The sequence below is a fragment of the Enhydra lutris genome, unplaced genomic scaffold (genome assembly GCF_002288905.1).
Source record: "Enhydra lutris kenyoni isolate GAN:26980312 unplaced genomic scaffold, ASM228890v2 scaffoldscaffold45, whole genome shotgun sequence".
Taxonomy (NCBI): domain Eukaryota; kingdom Metazoa; phylum Chordata; class Mammalia; order Carnivora; family Mustelidae; genus Enhydra; species Enhydra lutris.
This window is the reverse complement of record NW_019154129.1, coordinates 11,769,926-11,793,926: the sequence shown is the minus strand read 5'-3', so window position 1 is coordinate 11,793,926 and position 24,001 is coordinate 11,769,926. Positions and strand designations below refer to the sequence as shown.

At 52.7% G+C, this 24,001-nt stretch overlaps 2 protein-coding genes across 4 annotated transcripts in view; both read right to left on the bottom strand.

Annotated features, from left to right (window-relative positions):
- Nucleotides 1-964: 964 nt before the first annotated feature.
- Nucleotides 965-10,625, bottom strand: LOC111156230 (N-acetylglucosamine-1-phosphodiester alpha-N-acetylglucosaminidase). 3 transcript variants are annotated; one of them, XM_022516975.1, is made up of 11 exons: nucleotides 10,540-10,625; nucleotides 9,994-10,449; nucleotides 8,063-8,202; nucleotides 7,070-7,178; nucleotides 5,855-5,983; nucleotides 5,151-5,356; nucleotides 4,999-5,046; nucleotides 3,697-3,825; nucleotides 3,380-3,511; nucleotides 3,231-3,294; nucleotides 965-1,739 (listed from the first exon to the last, which is right to left on the bottom strand). In XM_022516975.1, the coding sequence occupies exons 1-11, from the start codon at nucleotides 10,623-10,625 to the stop codon at nucleotides 1,529-1,531; spliced, it is 1,710 nt and encodes a 569-aa protein (XP_022372683.1). In that variant the 3' UTR covers nucleotides 965-1,528. The 3 variants fall into 3 exon arrangements, with proteins under 3 accessions (XP_022372683.1, XP_022372685.1, XP_022372684.1); XM_022516976.1 differs by having other exon boundaries at nucleotides 1,674-2,683; nucleotides 10,540-10,619; XM_022516977.1 differs by lacking the exon at nucleotides 3,697-3,825.
- Nucleotides 10,626-16,218: 5,593 nt separating this feature from the next.
- LOC111156253 (chromosome unknown C16orf89 homolog) overlaps nucleotides 16,219-24,001 on the bottom strand; it is a 14,189-nt gene continuing 6,406 nt past the window's right edge. Inside the window, exons 4-8 of the mRNA XM_022517011.1 lie at nucleotides 23,070-23,187; nucleotides 20,816-20,951; nucleotides 20,118-20,222; nucleotides 18,963-19,049; nucleotides 16,219-16,587 (exon numbers count right to left, since the gene is read on the bottom strand). Of these exons, the coding sequence (XP_022372719.1) occupies nucleotides 16,424-16,587; nucleotides 18,963-19,049; nucleotides 20,118-20,222; nucleotides 20,816-20,951; nucleotides 23,070-23,187 (610 nt within the window). The 3' untranslated portion in view covers nucleotides 16,219-16,423. The remainder of the gene's footprint in view (nucleotides 16,588-18,962; nucleotides 19,050-20,117; nucleotides 20,223-20,815; nucleotides 20,952-23,069; nucleotides 23,188-24,001) is intronic.

Genomic DNA, 24,001 nt, shown 5'->3' with positions numbered 1-24,001 from the left:
GCTTGTGTGGAGACGGTGCCCTCCTGTCTCTTCTTGTAAGAGCGCAAATCCCATCCTGAGGGGACCACTGTTGTGACCTCATCAAAAACTAATTAAACCAAAGGCCCCACCTCCTAATACTACCACATGGGTTGGGGGGAAGGAGAAGAGGGTTTGGGCTTCAACACAGGAATCATTGTGGGAGGATACACTCAGTTCATAATGTACGTGAGTCTCTTTAATATCTGCTGGGAGCTACAGGACCTCCCACATCTCTCATCCCCAAAGATCTGCTGAGCACAGGGTAATACCCATTCGTCGGGGTGGTCGGGGGGAACTGCCAGGTACTTCCTGAAGACCCTCCACAGCCACGGGGTCCAAACGCAGATACTCACGGGGCTGGCAGGCCACAGACTGCCGGGGGCTGCGATGACCTGGAGAAGGCAGGCCCACAGAGGGACCGGGGATTCTCATCTCTGACAATTCGTTGCCCTGGAAGGATGTTGGTAGGGGCTGTGGGCTCGCCCTCTTTTCAAAAGAAATCAGAAATCTTAAATTGTTTATCTCTTGACGTTTAAACGCTGGTAACTAATTTAAATCCCGTTAAGTCATGGTGCAGACTACACTTTTTCCTTCTTTCAAAACATGGTCCAGACCCGCCCATCCCCCCAAGTCTTGGCATCACCTGGGAGCTCGTGAGAGACTCGGACTCTTGTACCCCATCCTGGGCCAGAATCTGCATTTTAACAAGATCTCCAGGTGACTTGTATGCACCACAAAGTCAGAAACCCTGGATCAAATGAACAGATCAGGGAGCTGGACGTGCTCTGGGCTGCCCGTTTATGACCCTGGATTCAGGTGACAAAACCCCACCCTTAAGACCTAGGTACTTCCAGAAATCCACAATTCAGGCTTTAGTTGCCACCTGGGGGGCTCCTTTTATTACATCAATTTATTCAAGTGATAAAAAAAAAAAAAAACCCTCTCTCCGCGGAAGGATACCAAAATAGAAAGCTTGTAAACATGATTCCATCCCCCGCCCCTTCGAAGGAGCTCCCTGTGACAGGAAGTAGAATTCTAATTGGCAAATTCTGCAATGAGGTCTGTAGAGAAGGGTCCCGTGTCGTGGCCATCGTCTCTGTGATCCATCCCTGTCCAGGGGGGCTGGCTGGCCCCTGCCACTCAGTCATGGTGCGGTCACGGGGCGTCCCGTCGCTAGCGGCCTCTGCCTCAGGAGGCCAGAGGCTCTTTGGCACCACAGCAGGCCCTCGGGGGACAGGCCACCCAGGCAGCAGACACAGGCAGGCAGGGAAGGAGGCAGTCTCTCTCTGGGGAGCACGGTATTGCTAGGGTTGTGTGTGTCATGGCAGGTGACCAGGGGAGGGCCTGGGGTCAGGTGAGGGGCTGAGGCACAGGTGCTATCAGAAGCTTGGCTTGGCACCGGGGCTGAGAGCACCCAGACGATCAGCGGCCTTGAGGTTTCCCTTGCAGAAACGAGGCCGTGTTGAAAGGAGCTTTCAGAGCAGGCCATGGCGGGCAGCTGGAGGCATCAGTCCTTAAAGGGGTTGTGGGCATCCCCCTGCTGTTCCTTCTCCGCAGCCAGGAGCTCCCCGTTCATCTCCTGCAGTGGGTGGTAAACGTAGGCCCCATCCAGGTGCCGGCTCCGCTCTGCTCTCGAGCCAAGGAGCAAGGACACGTTCGCCACCGTGCTGATCAGCAGAAGGAAAACTAGGGCCAGGGTGAGGGCCAGCCAGGCGGTCCTGGGTGCAGAAGAGAGAGCCTCAACAGGGGGCTGTTGGGCAGTGCTGGAGGGGTTTCCCCTCCACCACAACAGAGGCAGAGTCGGGAGCCTTCAGGGAGAACACAACCACTGTTCGGGAGGAAAATGGGGCTGGCATGGCCAGGGGGCACCCTCCAGACACACGTTCGGGGAGCAGTAGTGACAGTCCCTGTGTGTCATGCAGGCCAGCCCTGCCACATCTCCTGATATTTAAGAGAAACCATGAAAAGAAAAAAAATTTTTTTATGTGAATGTTGCTGATTTTCAGAAGCTGCTAATAAACCTTACGTTTTTTAAACTATGCAGGGCAAATACAATACAGTTGGGGATCTCATGATGATGCCCCAAGAAGCATCAGTTTGTATCCGTGCTCTGGGGGATGTTCCAGAAACCTCAAAGGAGACAGAGCAGGGAGAACTGCACCCCTTCCTCCCTCCTGGGGAGCTGGCGGGGTCTTTCAACGATCCTTGTTTTCCTCCTTCATGTGAACTCTGTGGCTGAAGCCCTCAATGCAAAAGCAGACACGAGCACATTGCTGGGGGCGGGGACATGCTCGTCAGCCCCCCAGGGCTCCCCTTCCCTTGCCGGCAGTTGTCAGCTGGTCTGCAGGTCTGCACTGGGGAGGAGGGGCTCAAAGTCTCACACCTGAGGAGCCTGAACTTAAGACCAGGGGCCAGGTGCTCCTGGGAGCCACTGTCCCTGCTCTGGGAGCATTTTCAAAGGATGTTTCCAGGGGTTTTCTTCAGGTGTGGTTCTGGGCCTTCAGGGCCTCACCCCAGGCTGAGTCAGGACATCCAGGAGGGACCTGGGATCTGCATTATTAATGATAAGACTGTCCTCCAGGACATCGCCAGGAGCTTTTCATTCATACCCACACCTGATTCCCACCTCCAGTGTGGGTGGGGCTGGGCCATGCGCTGAGAGCTACAAGAAAAGAAGTTCTCAGAGTGGGGTCTCCATGCCAGCAGCATTACCATCCCCTGGGATCACCCTGGAAATGCAGATTCTCAGCCTCCACCCCAGACCTACTAAAGCAGAAACTCCAGAGATGGGACCCAGCAATCTATTTCAGCAAGCCCTCCCCAAGGTTTGCACTAGCGAACAGAAAGCCCGCCACAGAGCGGTGCTCGAGAAATGGTGTGAATTCCTCGGAGGTTGGCACTTCTGTACCAGACACCAGGACCCGAGAAAATAAGTCGCGAGTCTTGCAGGAAAAGGAGCCCCGATGCCCTTCCCCTTCGACTCCCACTGGGATGGTGACCAGGGTCCTTCTCACCATCTCCCAGGCCCACTTGGGTGGCTGTGAGCATCAGCTGTGACTCTCTCTGTGCTTACACTGAAGAAACATCACCTGGGTGGCTGATGTCACCTCCCAGCCTTGCCCAGTCCCTGAGCAGGGGTCATACCTCACGGGTGGAGGGAGAGGGGGATTTCCTCCCATCCCAACCCCAAGTCCCACCAAATCTCCTACCCGGTGAGAAGGGAGAGTTCTCCTGTTCTCGGGGTGGTCTCGGATGGCCGGAGACATTGTTTCACTGTAAGACAGCAGAGAGAGGCTGACATGCTGGAAGGGGAGGGGCGTGCCCCATTTGCCCCCCAGGAGCCTGGGAGGAGCCATACCTTGGGAGAAGATGCTGTTAAGGGCTGGTGCCTGGGCCAGGCTGCAGTTGCCAGTCTGGGGGTCACAGGGACACTGGTGCTCACACTTGCAAGGCATCTGGCAGCCTGGCCCGTGCCAGCCGAGGGGACACTCTGTGGAGAGGAGGCAGAAGTGGAGGCCTCAGTGGCAGGACCTCTCTCTGCACAGACAGGATGGACCCCAGGTGTGTGCAGAGCTGGGCTGAAGCAGAAGTGACCCGGGGTTCCCCCAGGCTAGACCCTGGAGATGCCCCTGGGTGGCACTTCCTCCCCGCTGACTTGGGGACTGTGTAGCTTACCCTGCTCACAGGTGTCTCCAGTGAAGCCAGGAGGACAGGCGCAGGTCCCCTGGACGGGGTCACAGGCAGCTCCGTTCTGACATCTGCACTTCATGGCACAGTCTGCCCCGAAGGAGCCATTGCCACAAGCTGGCCCAGGGAAAGGGGAGTCATTTCAAAATCCAGCCCCGCCCCACCTGGGTGAGGGCCAAGACGACTGCAAACAGATCTCAGTCACCCTAAGTGGCCCTGTAGGTTCACAAATGCTTCCAACAGAAAGTTAAGGAGAACACACTTCAAGGCAGGCCCTGACACTGAGCCTTCCTGGAGCTTCCTGTCTAGATGGACAGGTGGCCAGGGAGCCAGGAAGCAGACATGGATGTGCAGGCGGGGACAAGTGCAGCAGCAGCAGACCGCTGGAGGGGGTGGGGCGGGCAGGCGTCGGGGGACAGGGCAACTGAGCTGGGGTCTGGAGGAGTGCGGCTGGGTCAGTGAGCTGGGGAGGGGCTGCGGCACCCGGCAGGTCAGGCTAAGGGCTTCATTCCTTTCACGTCCTCAAAAGAAAGCCCTGAAGGATTTGAAACTGTGGATGGCTGTGGTGGGTTGAACTGTGTCCCCCCAAAAGATACTGTGTCCTGGGGCACCTGGGTGGCTCAGTGGGTAAAGCCTCTGCTTTCGGCTTGGGTCATGATCCCAGGGTCCTGGGAATGAGCCCCAAATCGGGCTCTCTGTTCTGTGGGGAGCCTGCTTCCCCTTCTCTCTCTCTGCCTACTTGTGATCTCTGTCAAATAAATAAATAAAATCTTAAAAAAAAAAAAAAAGATATTGTGTCCTAATCCTCAGAATCTGTGAACATGACCTCATCTGGACACAGAGTCTTTGCAGATACAATTAAGTGAAGACCATAAAAGATGAGGGCGCCTGGACTTAGAGTGGGCCCTAAATCCAATGACCTGAGGTCTGTGTAAGGGAATGGAGAGACAGACATGGGCAGAGACTGGAGGGATGTGGCCACAAGGCAAGGAATGCCCGGAGCCACCAGGAGTTGGAAGGGGCGGGAAGGAGCCTCCCCTAGACCTCTGACAGGGAGCGAGGGCCCCGCAAGACACCATGATTTTGCAGTTCTGACCTCTGGAACTGAGACAGCATAAGTGCTATTTCAAGCCACGCAGTTTGTGGAATTTGTTGTGGCCACCATGGGAAACTCACGCAGTGATTTAGTCAGGCGAGAACAAGAAGCAGGAGGAGGATAAAGGCAGCGGCCACGCTCACCCTCTCCCCACGGGGCCAGGGGTGCGGAGTACCCGGCCTGGCGGCTTTTACCTTCACTGCAGTTGGAGCCCGTCCATCCAGCGTCACAGTGGCAGCCAGCTGCCAAGACAAGACCAAGGAGGCCAGGTGAGGGCCCGGGCAAGGCCAGGGCAGGGAGGGCTGGGAGCCCCAGTCACAGCTGCCACTCCGGAGATCCCACTCACTCTCTGTGCAAAGCCCGTGCAGGCTGCAGTTGGAGGGGCCACAGTCCAGCCTGTCGCAGGCCGCGCCCTGCCAGAAGCGTCCCGTGCACTGGCAGTGACCCTCCATACAGGTCCCGTGGCCACTGCAGTCAGGTGGCTGGCAGCGGGGCTCGTGCACACACACCACGGTAGACACACGGCGTGGACAGCGCCACATGTTGTCCTGGCTGTGGGAGGGGGGGACACAGCGTGTGAAGAGGCCAGGACACTGACCATCCCCAGTGGACCCCGCCTACCCCCACCATAGTTCCTGAGGGCTGTCTCTCTCTCCACTGCCCGTTCTCCAGCCTTTTATAGGTTCTTCCCACCCTGACAATCTCTTCCAACCCCAGGGCCTTTACACATGTTGTTCTTGCTGCCTGGAAGGTTCTCCCGGCCCTGCCTCGCCACCTCTTCAACCCTCAGAGCCCAGCTGAGGTTCCATTATGCTCAAAGAGGTCTTCCCTGACCTACAAAACCCCTTTCATTGGCATCGGGGACACTGGCACAGTATGTATAATTTGACTCTCTTCCTGGAAGCAGTGAGAGGCAGGGATCTCGGCTCTTTCTGCTCTTGGCTGAATCCCCAGTGCCTGGCACGCAGTAGGTGCTCAGTCTTTGTTGAATGACACAGCTGAGGACAGGCCTGGACACAGACCTCAAGAAGGGGGCTCTGGCATGCTTACCAGTGATCTGATGGGTAACTGGCCAAGGTCCCGTTGAGCACAAAGGTGGCGGAGCCCCCTCCATCCAGGTTGATGGCGTTGACCACGTCCTGTTTCAGCAAGAACTCTGCCATCTCCCACAGGTTAATGCTGAAGCACAAGAGCATTAACGCTGACTGTGTCCACTGTCTTTCCTGTTTAACTGGCCTTCCTTTCCATGGTGGACAGTATCACCCCCGCTGTGGCAGGCAAATTCCTAAATGGGATTTCCTCCCAAATGTCCCATCTTAACCCCTGCAAGCTGTGACTATAACGAGAGGTCACCCCCATGACTGTGTTATTTTACACGGCTCAGCTGTCCACAAGTGGGGACACTGTCCTGGATTATCTCGGGAGGCCCAGCGGAATCACAAAAGCTCTTAAAAGCAGACCTTTCCCTGGCTGCTGGCAGAATGTGGAGCGGGAGAGACTGCAAATACAGAGGGGAAGAAGGGACTGGATGCACGTTTGCTGGCTTGAAGATGGGGTGCGTAATATGCACAGGAAGGAATGTGGGCAGCCTGAAGGAGCAGAGGGTCCCATGGCCAACAACCAGCAAGAAAACACAGACTGCAGTCCTACAACCACAAGGAAGCGTATCCCGCCGACAACTCGAATGATCTAAGAGGATTCTTGCTCTGATGCTCCAGATGAGAGCCTTTCTGGCAAATGGCTTGATTTTGGGGGTACCTCCATGGGATACCTCCAACATGGAACCCAGCTGAGCCCTCCAGAATTCTGACCTACAGAACTGTGATCTACCAGATGGGTGCGGTTTGTGCTTGTCTGTTATACAGCAATAGCAAACCAACACACTTTCTTCACAGAGGAAGAAACTGTGGCTCAGAGAAGTTGAGATTCGGTGGCCACAGAGCTAGCAGGTGGCAGAGCTGGGATTCGAACAGAGGTCTTCTCCCTATTAACTTTGTATTTACTTCCCATCACCCTATCCAGGGCTCAGCAGGGCAGAGGCCTAAGTTGGGGAGAACTGAGAGGAAGTATGTAGAGGGTGATGAGTTCCCAGAAGTGAGACAGATCTAGGAACGGTTTTGTGTGGGAAGGCAGGGGACAGGTGGATGTGAACATCCCCTGTTGGGATTCTGACGGCCAGCTGTCAGTGGGCTGAGGTTCCTCAAAGCAGGATTTGGCCCAGGCTTGGCGGTCCCAGTCTTGGCGGTCCCAGTTCCTGGCACTCACCCCCGCTGCTCTGTCTGCCCATCTGCGTGGAAGAGCACCAGCTGCCCTTTCCGGTCATGTCCCACAGCTGTCCTGGCTGACATCACATTCACGAATTTGCTAAAGGAACCTGAAAGAGAAGAAGAAGCCTGGCTGATCACCTGGCTCTCTGGGAAGCCTCCTGGGCTCTGCCTGTTATTTTTGGCCAGTCCAATGCCGTTCTCCACCTCCCGGTCTGTGCCATCCAGTTTTTCACTTAGACATGTATCGTCCTGCCTCCCCTCTGCCCTGTCCCACTTACTCTCCACATAGCCGCTGGATAGCCCTTCTCAGGTGTAAATTAAGTGACATCAGCCTCCAGGGGAAAACCCTCTAATGACTTCCACTGTTCTCAGCACAAAACCCAAGGCCCAACATGGCCACTCTGGCCTGCTTCTCCTTCCTCATCTCTGGAGGCTCCCCCCTCACCATCCTGCAGCCACTTTCTGCTTTAGGGCTTCTGCACCTTCTGTTTTCTCTGGCTGGACTGTGCTTCTCCTCAGTTCTTCCTGTGATTTGCTTTTTCCAATCTAGGGCACCTCCTCAGTGAGGCCTCCCTTGACTGCTCGGTCTGAAACAGCCATTTCCACAACAGGGCCATAGCATCCCTTCCCACCCTAGTATTCTACATCCCAGAGGTTCTCAAACTGAATTACCCAAGGGGTTTGTTAAAACACACAGGCCTGGGCCTCACCCCCAAGGATTCGGGATTCTGATTCACAGCTCCTGTCCTCTACCTGTCCCCTCTGCCCCCACTTTATTTTTCCTTCTTAGCACTTACCACTTCCTTTCGGCAAATTACATATCTATTTCCTTTCTTCTGTAAGGTCGCAAGAGCAGGGACCTTATTTGTCATAATCCCCATTGATCCCCTGTATCTTGAAACGTACTTGCTCAAAGACTTAAGAATAGCTTCCCCCACCAGCCCAGAGGTCCTGGTTCTCAACAGGACTGTGCCGCACCCCGCCGCCAAACCTGTCTCCTGCGTCTCATCACACTCGGTCGCCTGGCTTTCGTTGATGTACACACTTCCGTTGCGGATCAGCCACACGACCCCACTCAGCAGCTGCACAAATGGATTCTCGGTTTCCAGCACCTCCTCTTCAGACAGGTACCTGGACACAGAAAAGGCATGTGATTCTCTCACCAGCAGGGACAACTGCAGTTAGCAGGGCTCCCTCCTACCTCCCCTCCTCAGGTTGGCTGCTTGATTGCTCCTGGTGTCCCAGGAACCATCCTGTCCTGAGTGCAGCCTTTGTAAACAGTCTACACATCCCAGTTAATACTTCATCTAATATAAACAATGATTCTCAACAGATTTCAAGTTCATCTCTGGCCTTCAACCTCCTAGGCCATCACTCTAGTCAAACGACCACCTGATGCCTACTGACAACTTGTAATTGGTCTCCTTGCTTCTACTCTGGTCCCTCCAACCCAGCCTCCAGCCAGGTTTAGAGCATGTTTTTATTTTTATTTTTTTTAAAGATTTTATTTCTTTATTTGAGAGAGACAGAGTGAGATCAAGGGAGAGCATGAGCAGGGATAGAGGGAGGGAGAGAAGCTGACTCCCCTGCTGAGCAGGAAGCCTAATCGAGCCCGATGGAGGGCTCGATCCCAGGACCCTGAGATCACCACCCGAGCCAAAGGCAGACAGACTCTTCACCAGCTGAGCCACCCAGCTGTCCCTAGAGCACTTTTAAAAGATTTTATTTATTTATTTGATAGAGAGAGAGATCACAAGTAGGCAGAGAGGCAGGCAGACAGAGGGGAAGCAGGCTCCCTGCTGAGCAGAGACGTGGATGCGGGGCTCGATCCCAGGACCCTGAGATCTTGACCTGGGCTGAAGGCAGAGGCTTAACCCACTGAGCCACCCAGGCGCACCCCCTAGAACATTTTTTTTTTTAAATTTATTTATTTGACAGACAGAGATCACAAGTAGGCAGAGAGGCAGGCAGAGAGAGAGGAAGGGAAGCAGGCTCCCTGCTGAGCGGAGAGCCCGATGCGGGGCTCGATCCCAAGACCCTGAGACCATGACCCGAGCCGAAGGCAGCGGCCCAACCCACTGAGCCACCCAGGCGCCCCTAGAACATGTTTTTAAATAACCAAAGTCAGTCCTGTCATTCTCCGATACTCTGTTCCTTCCTTCAGTCACCACACACACACCAAACCCCTGTGCATCTTTGAGCCTTACATTTGCTGTTCCTTCTGACTGTAGTTCTCTTCCTCCAGTTCTGACCTTGGCTAACTTGTGATTAATCTTCAGGTCTCAACCCAGAGATCACCTTCCCTAAAATCCACCGTCCCGGGACGCCTGGGTGGCTCAGTTGGTTAAGCCGCTGCCTTCGGCTCAGGTCATGATCCCAGCGTCCTGGGATCGAGTCCCACATCGGGCTCCTTGTTCTGTGGGGAGCCTGCTTCTCCCTCTGCCTCTGCCTGCCACTCTGTCTGCCTGTGCTCGCTCTCTCTCTCTCTCTCTCTCTCTGACAAATAAATAAATAAAAAAAAATCTTTAAAAAAAAAAAAATCCACCGTCCCTAAAATCCACACTCCATTTATATTGGTTCACCCTGTTCCTTGCACCTTCACACGCAAGCAATCTGAACTTATCTTATCATTTCCCCAGCTCTTATTTATTTTTCCTAGTAACGGGAGAGTTCCCTGAAGACAAAGGCTGTCTGCTTGTTCACTGGTATATCCCCAGCGCGCAGCACACTGCCTGACTCAAAGCAAGCACTCAGTGATACCGGGAGATGAACAAACGCGGCAAGAAAAGTATTACTAGCCCCATTCTGCAGAACGCAAACGGAGGCTCAGCTTTGTCAGGTGACTTGAACCCAGCACCACGGCTACAACCCAAATCTCAAGTCCTCTGCCCTCGACAGTCACGACGCTCCCTGCCTTCTCACCCGGTGACCAGAGTCCCGTCGCGGCGGATCCCGAACTGCGCGTTCTGCAGCCCCCCGGCGCTGCTCACCCGGCGCCCGTCGCTCACCACGTTCCCCAGGCACTCGCCCGTGCTCATGCGGAAGAAGCCGCCGTTCTGGGCGACTCTGCAGCCAGCTGCCCGTGCCGTCTCCTCCACGGTGGCGCGGCGCCTCGAGGCGCAGCCGCCGGACCCACCGGGCTCCAGCACCGAGAAGGTGCGCAGGGGCTCCGCCACCCGCGTCAGGTGGCCAGGCACTGCGCGGTCTGCGAAGTGCGAAACGAAGGTGCGCACCGCAGGGCCGCGGGTGCCGGGGGTCGCCGGGGTAGGTGGCCAGCTCTCGTGGTCGCGACTTCCGGCGCGCACCCTTGAGCAGTCCCGGGCGGAGCGCGCGCGCGCGCGGGAGTAGGGCAGCAGCAAGTCGTCGTCTTGGGAGGCCCTGAGGGGACAGGGCGGCCGTGAGCTCGGAGGGCTGTGTCCCGGGCGGAGGATCCCCGAGCCAGGCTCACGCCTCCAGACCTTTACTCACCCCCAGTCGAGGCCGCTGGTCGCCTCCGTGAGGAAGCCGAGCAGCTCAAGGAGGAAGAGAAGCCAGCGACCCATGGAGGCCGCCATGTTGGAACAGGGCCTCCGATCACGTGGGACTGCCCCACGTGACTCAAGATTTTTGGTGGTCGATTTCAACCCGGACAGACTAGCTTAGGCTCCTTTGGATATCGGGAGCTCTTCTCCTAAAAAGTTTACAGTTTTGTGTTTGTTTTGTTTTTTGTTCCGAAGGCACGTGACGTTGGGTTGTCGGTGGGAACGTTTCGTGTTAATGTAATTTCAGACTTACTGGAGGTTCTAAGAGTAGTGTAAAGAGCTCCCATATACCTTCTACGTATATTTACTAGTTAACTTTTGTCCCATTTAGTTTTTCATTTCAACTTCATTTGCATAGGCCACTCCCCACTCCCCCCCAACCATTTGCAACCAAGTTGCAGACTTCGGGATCCTTCACCTTGATACTTTATATAATCTTTTAGGGACAAGGACATTTTCCTGCATAACCACAGGCTAAGTAAAAGTAAGACATTTTACATTAATAGTTTATTAACTAATCCACAGTTCATACTCAAAATTTGCCAGTTTTCTGTATGATATCCTTTAGAGCTATTTTCCCCACATCTAGGGTCCAATCCGGGAGTTACATTTCTTGTCGTGTCACTGTGGTCTCCCTGATTCTGGACCAGTTTCTCAGCCTTGGTCTCTTATGACCTTTGATGTAGTTTTGATTTGTTGGGTCCCCAATGTTGGGTCCCCTAATAACGGGTCCGTGATTAAAGGAGCAAGACTGACACAAAGCGAAGGTCTGGCAAAGCTTTATTTTGCACCAAGCATCGAGAATCAAACCAACCGGCCGGTGCCACACCTCTTACAGAGAGTGCAACCCCTCCCTGCCTCACAGACTAACTTTTATAGAGCAAAGGCCATGCGGTTGAGCCTGGCCACACACAGGTGGCCAATGAGATTGCAATACACAGAGAAAGCTGCACAAGTCATGCTAGGTCACACACGGGTAGCCAATTGAACTGCAGTTCACCCCATAGTAGCTATTTGAACTAGCCTATCACTTTAGTCAGAATGGGCACCCAAAAGGCACCCCAAGACGGGGTCCATACTCCTTGGTAGCTAGGAGACAGTATGCGCCCCCACTGATTGAATGTCTCCACCTGACCTGACCCACCGTTGTATTTGGGCTTTGTGACCTGGGACTGGTTTCCCAGACTTGCTTTTAAGTAAGTTCCCCTGGGGGGTGGGCAGGGTCAATTTAAGTTTTACCAAATACACAACAAAATGGCAGTTCAACTGGGGTGGCTCCGCTCTGGCTGAATAGGCCCTTACAGATTGTAGGTGAGTTTTGGAGCCGAGGGCCAAGAAAGAATTCTTGAGACTTCTTTGGTGTGAAAAGGTGGTTTTATTAAAGCATGGGGTCAGGACCCGTGGGCAGAAACAGCAACTGCACTGGGGTTGTGAGAAATGGCTGATGATATACTATAGGGTTTGGGGAGGTAAGGACAAAGGGAGGTGTCCAAAAGCACTTTCATATGCTAAAGAAGATTTTCAGGCTACTGGAGGGCTTGCTATTATTGTCAAGCTAAGGTTGTGTCTACTGTCCTCCCCGCTCCCAGTAGCAAATTAAGATAGTTGAGAGTTTCAGGAGTAAGGTCATTCTTCCTACTGGGAGTCAGGGGAGGAGATGAATGGGAGGTGGGAGGGGTGGTTGTAGGTACAGGCAGTCTCTAGAGAGTTCTGACCTTCCGTCTCCTCCCAACTGTGTCACTCCTTTGACAAACACATAACGATCACGTAATACCTAAGCACGTGAGTCCCACGGAAATTCTCCATTTGCTGAGCAGCCTATTACATTAATTAAACAAGGAGGCCATTAGATTGATATGGCTTTATGCCATGTCTGCTGTTAAAAAACAAAAGTCAACTGAGTGAATTTAAAGATCAAATAGACTTTATTCAATGACTCAAGAATAAGGCAGCATCCCGTCGAGCAAATAGAAAGCTCCAAAGAGCTGTACAAAATGAAAGGCTTTTATAGGCAGAAAGGGAGGAAGACAAAGAAAGAGTGGATTGTTTCAGGCAAGGTCACCTTCCTTTGAGGGAAGGACAGGGCCTATAGTACAGATGACTTCACTAGCGCTGACCAGGTAATTGACTGGTTAAAGGTTTCATTCCTGGAAGAGGCTTAAACTGTAGTTAAGTCAGATATTAAGTCTTGGTTGGCTGACATGGGGCTTGGCATATGTTACTCCATTGGGGGGGCTGTTGTCCCTTTTTTACTTTTTTCAAAGCTAATCTCTCCACACAGTGTGGGGCTGGAACTCAACGACCCTGAAGTCAAATGCTGGCGTGGGTGTTGGGCTGGCAGAAGGAAAGGGCTACTTCAGATGGCGAAAGTTCCCGCCACAAAACCTGAGCTTGGACAGGAGAACAAAGACCCAAGCAGGAATCTGAACCCACCCCACCCACCCACCCCCGCCCTGGGCTCCTGTGGACCAATGGGACCCTGACAAGCGGGAATCTGAGACCCCCCGCCCCGGGCTCCAGTGGACCAATGGGACCCCGACGAGCATGCGAAATATCCAAATAAGGGAAACTTGCCAACAGACCCCTGAACTCCCCTCGAGGCCCCTTAAAAGCCCCCTTCTCCCTGCCTTGGGTGCGACTTCCGCCACTCTGCTTTCCAGAGTCCCGGAACCTCGCCCGAGGGTGCCCACCTCCTCCCGGTGCAACTTTCCTGGCTCCCCTTCTCCTGAGCCCTGAAACTTCGCCGGAGAGTGCCTTTAATAAATTTTGCCTTGCACCCACTTTGCCTGGTGTTGTGTTTATCTCGCTGGAAAAACTTTACAGTGGGTGATCCTAAATTTCTAGAAACTTATGAGTAGAGAAAGCATGGACTTCAGTCTACTCTTGTTTACTGTGCTTTCCCCGGTAACCTCCCATAAGGGACCCTCCCAGCCCCAACATCTCTCGTCTTTGGCTGGGAATGGTATTTAGAGTGACTGCTTAGGCCACTGCAGGGACTTACTCAGTTTTCCCGGGTCTCTCTCATGTAGACAGGCAGTATGCACATTTCTTACACTTCTTTTTTGTTTTGTTTTTCTCCTGTTAATTTGTTTCATGTCAACTTAATTTCCAGACCAGCCTAAAGAATCTTGCAGGGTAGTGGGGGAGGAACCTTACTTATACCTCTGGATATACGTATTGAGGTCACTGCCCCAGTGTCAAACATAGATGTTCCCTTTATCTACCACCTGATGTCATACAAGTCTAGGCCTTGGCGACCCCACAGTCCTCAGCCTTGGTGAGCATCAGCATCCCTTGGGAGTTTGCCAAGGAGACATGTCCCAGGACCCCTCTTGGGGGCTGAATGAGAATCTCTAGGGACAGAGCTAGAGAGTCCGCATGTTTGTTTTTTAAAGATTTTATGTATTTAAGAAAGAGCACAAGAGGGGTTAGGGTCAGATGGAGAAGTCGACTCCCCACTGAGCAGGGAGTCCGAGACTCAATCTGGATCCTGGAACTCCTGGGATCATGACTTGAGCTGAAGGCAGACGCTTAACTGAGTCACCCAAGCACCTGAGAAGTCTACATGTTTAACAAGATTTCCCCAAGCTGGTCCTGATGCCAGTGGCCACAGGCCACACATGGAGAAACTCCTCTAGGAAGGTAGAGAGCCAGTGCTGGGTGTTTAGAATATGGGAAGCGAAGGCCCACCTCCACATTATGTTAAATGCCTGTGGGATTCATCTCCAGTGAGAGGCTGAGGTCTGGGGTGGGGTAGTGGTAAGGAGACTCATCATTGGTGTTTTTACCTCTTCTCAGTGCTCTACAGCCCTCATAACCCAAAGACATGACAGTTCAAGTGGGGTTCATCTTGCAAATTTTTCTTCCCATGTTCTAGTTTGCTTTAGGATTCCCTTCTCCTGAAAGTGACTTATAAACCCAGATTTCTGCTAGAGTCATTGCCCCCCTCATCCCCACCCTTGTTGGGTTAATTAAGCCTTCTAAAAATGTATCAATGTCAGGCTCCAGTGACTAATCCATCTAGAATGCAGGAAGGACACGGGGTGAGACATAATCACCCCTAATCCGGTTATGGGCTGCCCACCCTCTCTAGGCTGTGTGCCTGTCTTGGTAAACTTTGCTTTGTGATGCAGTGTGTGGAAGAAATCCTTGAAGCCTATGGAGTGCCAACTAGGTATTAAATTCCGGCCCTTGGTTCCTCAAGAAAACTAGCAACCCAGAAGCAAGTCAAACTTGTCATCGAAATCCAGGACCATTTCTCTGTGCCTGACAACTTAAGAGCACTTTCAGGAAAGCATTCAGGGGCACCAGAAGAGGATTAGACAGAGGAGACTAACTCCCAAGAGAAAGATTTAGAAGAACCACTGGCCCCCGCAGGATTATTCAGCTGAGCACAGGAGGAGCACGGGTGTTTGAATTCAGATTCTCCAGTACAACTCCGTACTCACACAGGGATGATCAGCAGCTGTTTTTCACTCTGAAGCAAAGGAAGGTGATGGACTTAAAGAACTTTCAAGTCCAGGGGCATCTGGGTGGCTCAGTGGGTTAGAGCCTCTACCTTCAGCTCAGGTTGTGATCCCAGGGTCCTGGGATTGAGCCCCATGTCGGGCTCTCTGCTCAGCAGGGAGCCTGCTTACCCCCTCTCTCTCTGCCTGCCTTTCTGCCTACTTATGATCTCTGTCTGCCAAATAAATAAATAAATAAAATCTTTGAAGGAAAAAAAAAAGAACCTTCGGTCTAAAGGACTGGATTTTTAGATGATTTTCAACCCCAGTCTTCTCTTGACATGCCTCTGTACATAGCCTGGTATCTGTACCACAGACAGTGGCTGGACCCATGATAACATTCCAGAAGGTCTTTCCTCCAACACTAGATTAGTGTCAGAGTTCCGAGGAATTGTATGTCAGCTGTACTTCAGGAAAACAAAACAAACAGAACTGTAGCTGACATGCTCAGATATACTCACACTGAAGCAGAACACCAGGGAGGAAGCACGTTCTGGGAATAAGAAAAGGGCTGACAAGTCAGCTCTCCATGCCCACGGCTTCAGGACAAGCTCCCCAGGTAATGTGACATCATCCCTGCTGCTGCAGGAGGAAACACTCACCCGGCACCTACTGTGTTATAGGAATGGTTCTCGGTACCCTACAAAGATGATGGTCACAGCACTGCAAGTAATCTTCAGGCAGGTGCTGTAATTATCCCAGTTGTACTGATGAGGAAACAAAGTCACAGAGACTCTAACTGACCCTGCCGAGGACACAGAGCTCATCAGCGGGACAGCTGGGATTTGGACGCACGCAGCATGGGCACAGCTGCACCATTAACCACGATGCCCCACTGCCTTTTGTCAAACGACACGGCTGTGGCAGGACACGACATGGCACTGTAGAGTTCCTTGCATGGGTATAAACATTTTATGTTCTGCCTTTTGTGACCATATCTCAAGTTCGGTCATGACTCGAACTGTTACGTTCAGAGACCCTCGCTTCTCCCACTGGGAAAGATGCAACAGTTGACATCTGAACGAACTGCCTTTAACGCTCACGTTATGGGTCTCCTTGGAATTTGTGTCGTGACTTGAAACAGAGCCCTAGAAGTTGTCCCCACGACTGAGAAACACGACTCGACTGCACTCTAAATTTATTCATCTGCTCCCACGCCTGGCTCCCACGCCTGGCTCCAGCCCCACATCACCTTCCCTGGCCCTGCTCCCCGAGGGGACGAAGCTGGGCTGCTTTGCTGGCTGTTTCTTCTGCTGCCTCCTTGTCAGGGCATGGCCCGGGCACCCTGGGTTTAAGGGAGGGAGGACTGACGAACGGCATCCATTTTCATCTTCCAGTGGCAGACGTGGAGACATTTGTCTCAGCGACTACGGCTGGTGCCAGTGAGGACTGCCACAGCTCTCCACCTGCTGGGGGGTGTTCCGCCAGGACGTAGAGGAAGCCCCCCAGGGCGGCCACAGCCATGGCTGTGTTGTGGGAGGAACAGCCGTCTGGGGAGAGAGAGCCCTCCCTGTGAATCCTATGTGAATACTGGCCACAGTTCTGTCATGAGTGCTTTTCAGATACTTCCCCAGCCAGCCAGGTCCTGGGCCAGCCACCCATCCACCAGCTGCCGTGAGTGCTGGCCACTAATGGCTCCCTTCTCCAGAGAAATGACCCCGGCCAGTTGGAGCCTCCTCATCAAGAAGGTTATGCCTCCTCCCAGTGACTTTCTAATACAGGACACAAAAGACCAGCCTTCCATCTCGGGGGGTGGGGGTGGGGGTGACTCAGGTGCAGTTTCCACTCCAGAGCCCCCTCCCCTGGGATCTGACCTGAGGCCACACCCTTTTCCAGCTCCTTCCCACCTCCCCTTGCTCTTAGGGCCTGCATGAGACCTTCTAGGATAGCATCCTGTTGCCCATTTTTGCAGATAGGGAAACCAAAGCTCGGTAGCAGGGCTGAGCTCCCCAGCCCTGGAGTCCCCAGGGCTCATTTCTTGACCTTGATAGCCTCTCTCATTCCTGCCTTAATCTTGTCCGGTCCCAGGTGACCCTGAGCACCTGCCTGACATCTGCCAGGGCAAGAACCCCTTAGAGGTTTCTTTGTTCTCTAACCCCCAAGTGGGCCACCCACCTCTGTTTCTGAGCAGGTGGGGAGGGAGCCAGGACTTTCCTCGCCCCTCACGGTCTTGGAGATGGGAAGAACCCCAGCTAGGGCCTTTGGAGGGAGGGAGAATGCAGGTTCCAAGGAGCCTAATTATGCACGCCAGCAGCTCACACTGTCATATGCCAAATACCATGGGGAGTGCTCTGCTTGGTGATCTGATACTAACCCCCAGAAGCTCTATGAAGGAGGCACTGGTAGGTCCCGATTTTATATTTTTATAAAGAAATGGAGGCTCAGAAGGGTTGAGTGATCCCCACAGTGAGGAAGAAGCAGAAGCAGATTCCAGCTCTGACAGCATGATTTCAAATCCTGTGCCCTAAATCTCCACGCTGGCTGCCCCTGCTCCACGGGTGTGCAGGGGGAGTGCTCCAGAAGGAACGGAAGCACTGCTCCCTCCTGGGCAGTTCCCTCCACTGCCATCAATCTGTAGGGACCCTGGAAGGATCTCGGCCCTTTCTGCACCTCCCTCTCCAGCCCCAGCTCAGTCCTACGGTCCAGCTGTGTGCCTCTGGGCAGCAGCCAGCTCTCCAGTGTGTGCACAGCAGAACCTCTACCACCTGGCCATGGGTAGCCACAGCCCCCTGTGTCAGGGGCCTCTTGAAGTCTCCTGAGAACTTCTCTCCCTCCCCCAGCCCAGCCTTTGGGTTTGTGCTTCCACTTCCCTCCCTTGCCTACCTGTAGGCAGATGATGAGGCTACAGTGGGGCTCATGGGGAGACATTTAGTTACTGGAATCATCCACCAACCTATGCTGGGCATCTGCTCTGGGGGCTGGCTATCACATCTCTCTTTTTCTGCTTGTGTTTTATGGATATTTATTTTTTAATAATAATAAAAAAAGGAAAAAATAAAAAAAAGTAAAAAAGGAATCAGTTCTTCTCTTTCTTCTTCCTCCCTGTCTCCCATATTAAATCTTGCCTTTCTTCCCTTCCCAATATAACTATATCTGATTCTCGGTTTCTCTACACTGGTGGACTGACCACGCAATTTATCATCTCAACCAGGGATACTTCGGGGAGGAAAGGGGGTACTATTCATAATGGCTCCGGGACAAGAGGTGTAAGCTGGGGACATCTGGACATGTGGCCACGGGGATTGCATTGCTCACTTGCCTGTTGGCTCAAAGATTCCCTCCTGCCCTTTTTTGGCTCCAAAGCACAGTGCACTGACCCTTCCAAACTACATTTCCCAGGATGCCTTGCCCATCAGCTTCTGTCTAGGTTTGAGCAATAGCAGACAGAAGCTGAAAGAGGGGAGAAGATGGGGTACTCCTCCCCATCTTTGCCTCCTTCATGGCCAGCCCCTGCAGGCTCTCCTAACCCCGCCTGGCTCCACAGTCCCTCCAGCTCGGTTTCCGGTGAGGGTCGTGGCTTCTTGCAGTGATTAGTCTCTGGGTTTTCTCACTTTTCTGGGTTCATCTTTTGCAACACCTCTGAGAAGAGTTCCCTGCATTAAATTCCCCCTGCCTCAAGTTCCCGGTGCTGGTTCCGTTTTCCTGACTTGACCTAGACAGAGAGGGGGTGCTCTCTGTTGTGATTTTCAGTAACACGCTGAAACTTCTTTTATGTTCCCTTCCTGGAGACAAGATCTCTGGACTCCCACTTCCTACCCTGCCCTGAGGGAATAAGGCACATTTCCACTGAGGTCAATCTGTGTGCAGACTTTCTGGGGTGTGTCTTGGTTTCATGCCCAGAAGGCCCCTGGGTTATTTTCATTACCTGTAAATTGTTTTTCTCGCCTCTTCACTCTCCTCAAAACATGCTGTTGGCTTTGAACAGCTTTCAATAATTCTTCATCTTCAGCAGCTGGGAGAAGAGTTGAAAGGTGACCTTCTCAAGACGGATTTTCACACCTTACTCACCAAACCCCCCCCCTTCACAATACCTCAAGAAACTCAGGACTTGCCTCTGGAGGTTCTTCCAGAAGGTTCCTGGAGCACCTGTCTGCAGATCCTTATACACTGCCTAAATTTGTCCTCTGCTGATGTTTCTCCTGCTATGGTCCCCCAGCTACCCATATCAGGACAGCTGATGAGGAGGACCTTCTTAAATATGCACGTTCCACAGGCCCACCTTCTGTCTGCTCAGTCGGGGGCCTCAGAATCTTCATTTTATCACCTGTTCTATTCTAAAAATAGACTATCTTATTTCAAAAGCTTTGCCTCTTTGAGCATCCCAGGCTTCAGCCTGTACTGGGAACCTCCTCTGTGCCATACACAGGACAAATGGCTTCCCGTGTATTATGTCTACTCCTCATAGCTCAGGAAGGAAATTATTATACCCATTTATCTACAGATGAGGAAGTCAAGGCTCAGCGAGGTAAAGAGGACCAGCTTCCCAGTGTCACACAGCTGGAAAGGGGCTGTGTCCTCTCTGCCTCCTCTTCTAGGTCACTTACAGCAGACATCTCCCTGAATATTCCCTCCCAAAGAAACTTCTTCCACATTCTTTTCTTTCTCAGCCTGTTTCTTCTTCACAGCCCTTATCAGAACTCACAATTAATTCACTTATTGGTTAATTTAGGTGGCTTCTGCCTCTTTTCTTCAGGGTCAAAGTATTCCCTGGAGCCTAGAAAGGGTCTGGCCCAAAGCAGGTGCTTAGGAAATAGTCACTGAAACAATGCATTTGTTCCTGCAGGTGCAGGGGGCCAACACCTTCCAACGAGACTGTCTCCCATCCCGCAAAGTTTTGGCTTCCAAAGAGCCAAGCCCATTTCCACGTGTGTGTGTGTTCGCCCGTGTGTTCACATGTATATATGTGTTGCAAATCTCTCTCTGAGCCACTAGGACCACTGTATCACCTTTCTTCACTTGGCCTAGAAACCCAGCCCCCCACCAGCCTCCCGCTTTCAGCCAGGGTGGACGTGCACCTCACCGGGCCTCCCGAAGCATCCTTCGTGTGGCTTCTGCCAGTTGAGAATGGCCTCCAGCCACTGGAGCTTGTAGAAGTCCAAGAAGCCACTGATTCCACAGAACATGACTGGAAGCAAAGACAGAAGATCCTCTACAGGCCTGGCCTCAGGCCCACCTGCTTCCACCGCCCAAGGCTGCACAGTGCCACAGGCCTCCTCCCGCCAGCAGGTAGGGGCTCAGTGCAGTGGTTGGAAGAAGGCGACTCGCAGACTAGGTGCCTTGATGGGAGTCACTCAAGAGTTAGTGTCAGTAGAGGGATCCAGACCCCCACGGCAAGGAGCAACCACTAAGAGATGCCTTTCCTGCCTCATCTCTGAGCTGGTCAGTCAGTCCAGAGTTCCATCACCGTGTCAGCCTTGAGGGGCAGGAAGCAGTCACGTGGTGGCAGGTAAAATACAGGACACCCAGTTAAAGTTGAGCATCCAATAAACACAAACGCTAATTTTAAAGCACAAGAGTATCCCAGGGAATGTTCAGGATATCCTTGTACTAAAAATATATTCAGTTTATCTGAAGTTCAAAGTTACTTGGGGCATCTGTATTTCTTTTGTTAAATCTGGCAGCACGTGAGTGTGTGTGTGTGTGTGTGTGTGTGCGCACGTGTGCCCCCAGATCAGGCACACCCCTCCGCTCTCAGTAGAGAGGAGTGCCAGGGCTCACTGTTCTCCATGAAGATGTCCCGGGTCGGGTAGGCATATCCAATGGCCTCAGCTCTCCGGTTCAGTTCCATCATGTTGGCACAAAAGAGATTCATGTAGTGTTGGCTCTGGCGGAACAGCCCCTCTGTGCATCCCTTCTGAGGGGAAGAAACAGCCAGGATGGATGACATACCCACACTCTGCTACAGGGGAAGGCTTGTAGTTCTGAGATGGAATGGAAGGAGGCTGCCTTTGAGGCAGGTCTTTCCTCTTTTCCCAGAATTCCTTCCCCATCTATACCCCTGGACTGCTGGGGGATCCATCTCCGGGTGGAGTGTGGGGGGAGTGGGATGCGGATCAGAAAGAGCAGGGTTTGAGTCCCAGCTCTGCCACTCAGGAGTGGTGTGACCTTAGCCAGCCACGTTAACCTTTCTGAACCTCGAGGGTCTCAGCCACAGGGGAAGGGCGATGTGTCTGGGACTGCACCAGAGGCGCTCGCTTGGATGGGTGGTCCCATAGTCGGGAAGTACCCGACACAGCCTGATACTGGAGCGATATAACCACTCGCTGCTGCCGCATTCCGATTTCGGGCTAACCCAGCTGGCTAGCTTCAGTGCTGCTCAAAGTGTGGGCCACGGACTGGTCTCAGGGACGGGACAGGAGACAAGAGGTAGATTTGCCAATTTCTGTAACAGTGTATCAGAGTAGCTTTCTACCTGTCCAATCTAATAAGCAAAATAATTTTCCTTGTAATTTGATTGTTATTGTATTTACAGAAATACTGGATAGGGACAGCTTGCAAACAAACAATTTTTTTTTAAAAACCTGCCTAACTAAAACATTAAGTGTACCTGCTCAACTAAGAATATCTTTCTTTTTTTTAAAAGATTTATTTATTTATTCATTTGACAGAGATCACAAGTAGGCAGAGAGGCAGGCAGAGAGAGGAGGAAGCAGGTTCCCCGCTGAGCAGAGAGCCCGGATATGGGGCTCGATCCTAGGACCCTGAGATCATGACCTGAGCCTAAGGCAGAGGTTTTAACCCACTGAGCCACCCAGGCGCCCCTTAGCTAAGAATTTCTGCACAAGAAATAACCTCTTTCAACGGAGATAATGAGCCTTACCTTTCTATATGGGGAAATATATATGCTTAAAAATTATTATCCTTAGGGGCGCCTGGGTGGCTCAGTGGGTTAAAGCCTCTGCCTTCGGCTCAGGTCATGATCCTGGGGTCCTGGGATTGAGCCCCGCATCGAGCCCCGCATCGGGCTTTCTGCTCCACGGGGAGCCTGCTTCCCCCTCTCTCTCTCTGCCTGCCTCTCTGCCTACTTGTGATCTCTGTCTGTCAAATAAATAAATAAAATCTTTAAAAAAAAATTATTATCCTTATTTAGGGCTCCTGGGTGGCTCAGTTGGTTAAGCGTCTGCTTTCGGCTCAGGTCATGATCCCAGGGTCCTGGTATCGGTCCCACACTGGGCTCCCTACTCAGTGGGGGGGGGGGGGCTGCTTCTCTCTACCCCTCCCCATACTTGTGATGTCTGTCTCTCTCTCTCAGATAAATAAATAAAATGTTTAAAAAATAAAATTATAAAAATAATTTTATAAAACTAAAATTATTGGGGCACCTGGGTGGCTCAGTGGGTTAGGCCGCTGCCTTCGGCTCAGGTCGTGATCTCAGGGTCCTGGGATCGAGTCCCGCATAGGGCTCTCTGCTTAGCGGGGAGCTTGTTTCCCTCTCTCTCTCTCTCTCTCTGCTTGCCTCTCCGTTTACTTGTGATCTCTCTCTGTCAAATAAATAAATAAAATCTTAAAATAAAAAACTAAACTAAAATTATTATCATTATTTAGTGAAGTTTGAGCTCCTGGGCTTGGAAGAGCATTGGGGGCTGCAGAGGTCAGGGTGGGGCTGGTTTGTCTTGGTTTGTTTTTCTGGAAGCTGCTATGCACCAAATATTCGAAATCCTTTTCCATTTGTTATCGTTTACTGAGTTCCTTCTGCTGCTTCTCTTTAACTCTTTGTCTTTGTTTTCCCGATGCCTACAATCCAGTTTTGCATGCAGTGCGATCTGTCCAACTAGAATCCCAAATCCTGCCTCCCCACCCCCACCCCTAGTCTGGTTCAATATTATAGCTGACAGATGGCAGGCTACTCTAGCACAAGCCCCAAACCCCGCTTATTTTCCTGGTGTGTAGCATGCAAAACCGCACTGCCACAAGCCCCTTCTAATCTCTGGCTCTCCTCTGTGCGTGTGGCTGGCCCATGCGGGGCACTTACCATTCTGGCTGAGAGGAAGAACAGCAGCTGGTGGGAGAGGCCATAGCCCGAGCAGCCGGGCTTGGTCATGAGGGTCCTGCACAAGTCTGAGAGCCTGCAGGGCTGGCTGCTGTCTGTCCTGCGGAAGAAGTGGTTCAGGTGCCCTGAAGGAAGCCTGAGGACATGAAGCCTGTTCCGGTCCCGGTCCCCGGCCCCCCACTGGTTATTAGAATCCCAGTATGTTCCAGGGACCCAGCTGTGCTACCCCAGCAAGGGGAGGCGACCCTGGAGTTATCCTGGATTGGGCAAGCTCCAAGGGGCTGCGACTTGCTCCGTGGGACCCCCAAGTACAGTCCTTGGGGTCCACCCACTACCCTCCCCAGCAATTCTATGAACCTAGGGGTGATTCAGGGCTGGTTCCCAGCCCCCTGCACAGCAGGATGAAATTGTGAACTTCACTAGGCTCTACTCCTGCTTGTAGAGACCTACAGCCCAGTGAGGGGGCCAGAACCCTAGACAAATGTAAATTCTATCTATGGCTACCGGTGGTGCTAGGAGAGTCAGTCTACTACTATGGGAGGTCAGGGAAGGTTCTGGAAGGAGGATGCTAGAGTGGCTCTGAGCTGTAAGCAGGGTTACTTAGGCAGGGGGTGGGGTGGGGCAGGTGGGAGGAGGACCACAGATGCCAGCGGGGCACAGGCAAAGGTTTAAAAGTGGGACAGGGTAGGTCCTTTTGAGGGCCTGACAAGAGCCCCAGGGGCTGGATTAGAGGGGCCTGGAGACCCGTAAGGGCAGCAGGAGCTGGGCCTTTGTTCTGAGAACAACAGGAAGCTTCATACTGGGGGCGGAATGTTCAGATGCGGTTTTTGAAAGGATCCCTCTGGTGTGAGAGACCAGTTGGGTGGGGGGCGGGGGGGCGGGGCGTACAGGGCGTGGGGTGGATGTTTGGACCC

Coding starts and splice junctions, on each gene's coding strand:
- LOC111156230 (XM_022516975.1), bottom strand. CDS start 10,625: ATGGCGGCCTCCATGGGTCGCTGGCTTCTCTTCCTCCTTGAGCTGCTC. Junction 5,984..7,069: donor GGGCAGACAGAGCAGCGGGG/GTGAGTGCCAGG, acceptor CTTGTGCTTCAG/CATTAACCTGTGGGAGATGG. Junction 3,512..3,696: donor TGGAGACACCTGTGAGCAGG/GTAAGCTACACA, acceptor TCCTCTCCACAG/AGTGTCCCCTCGGCTGGCAC.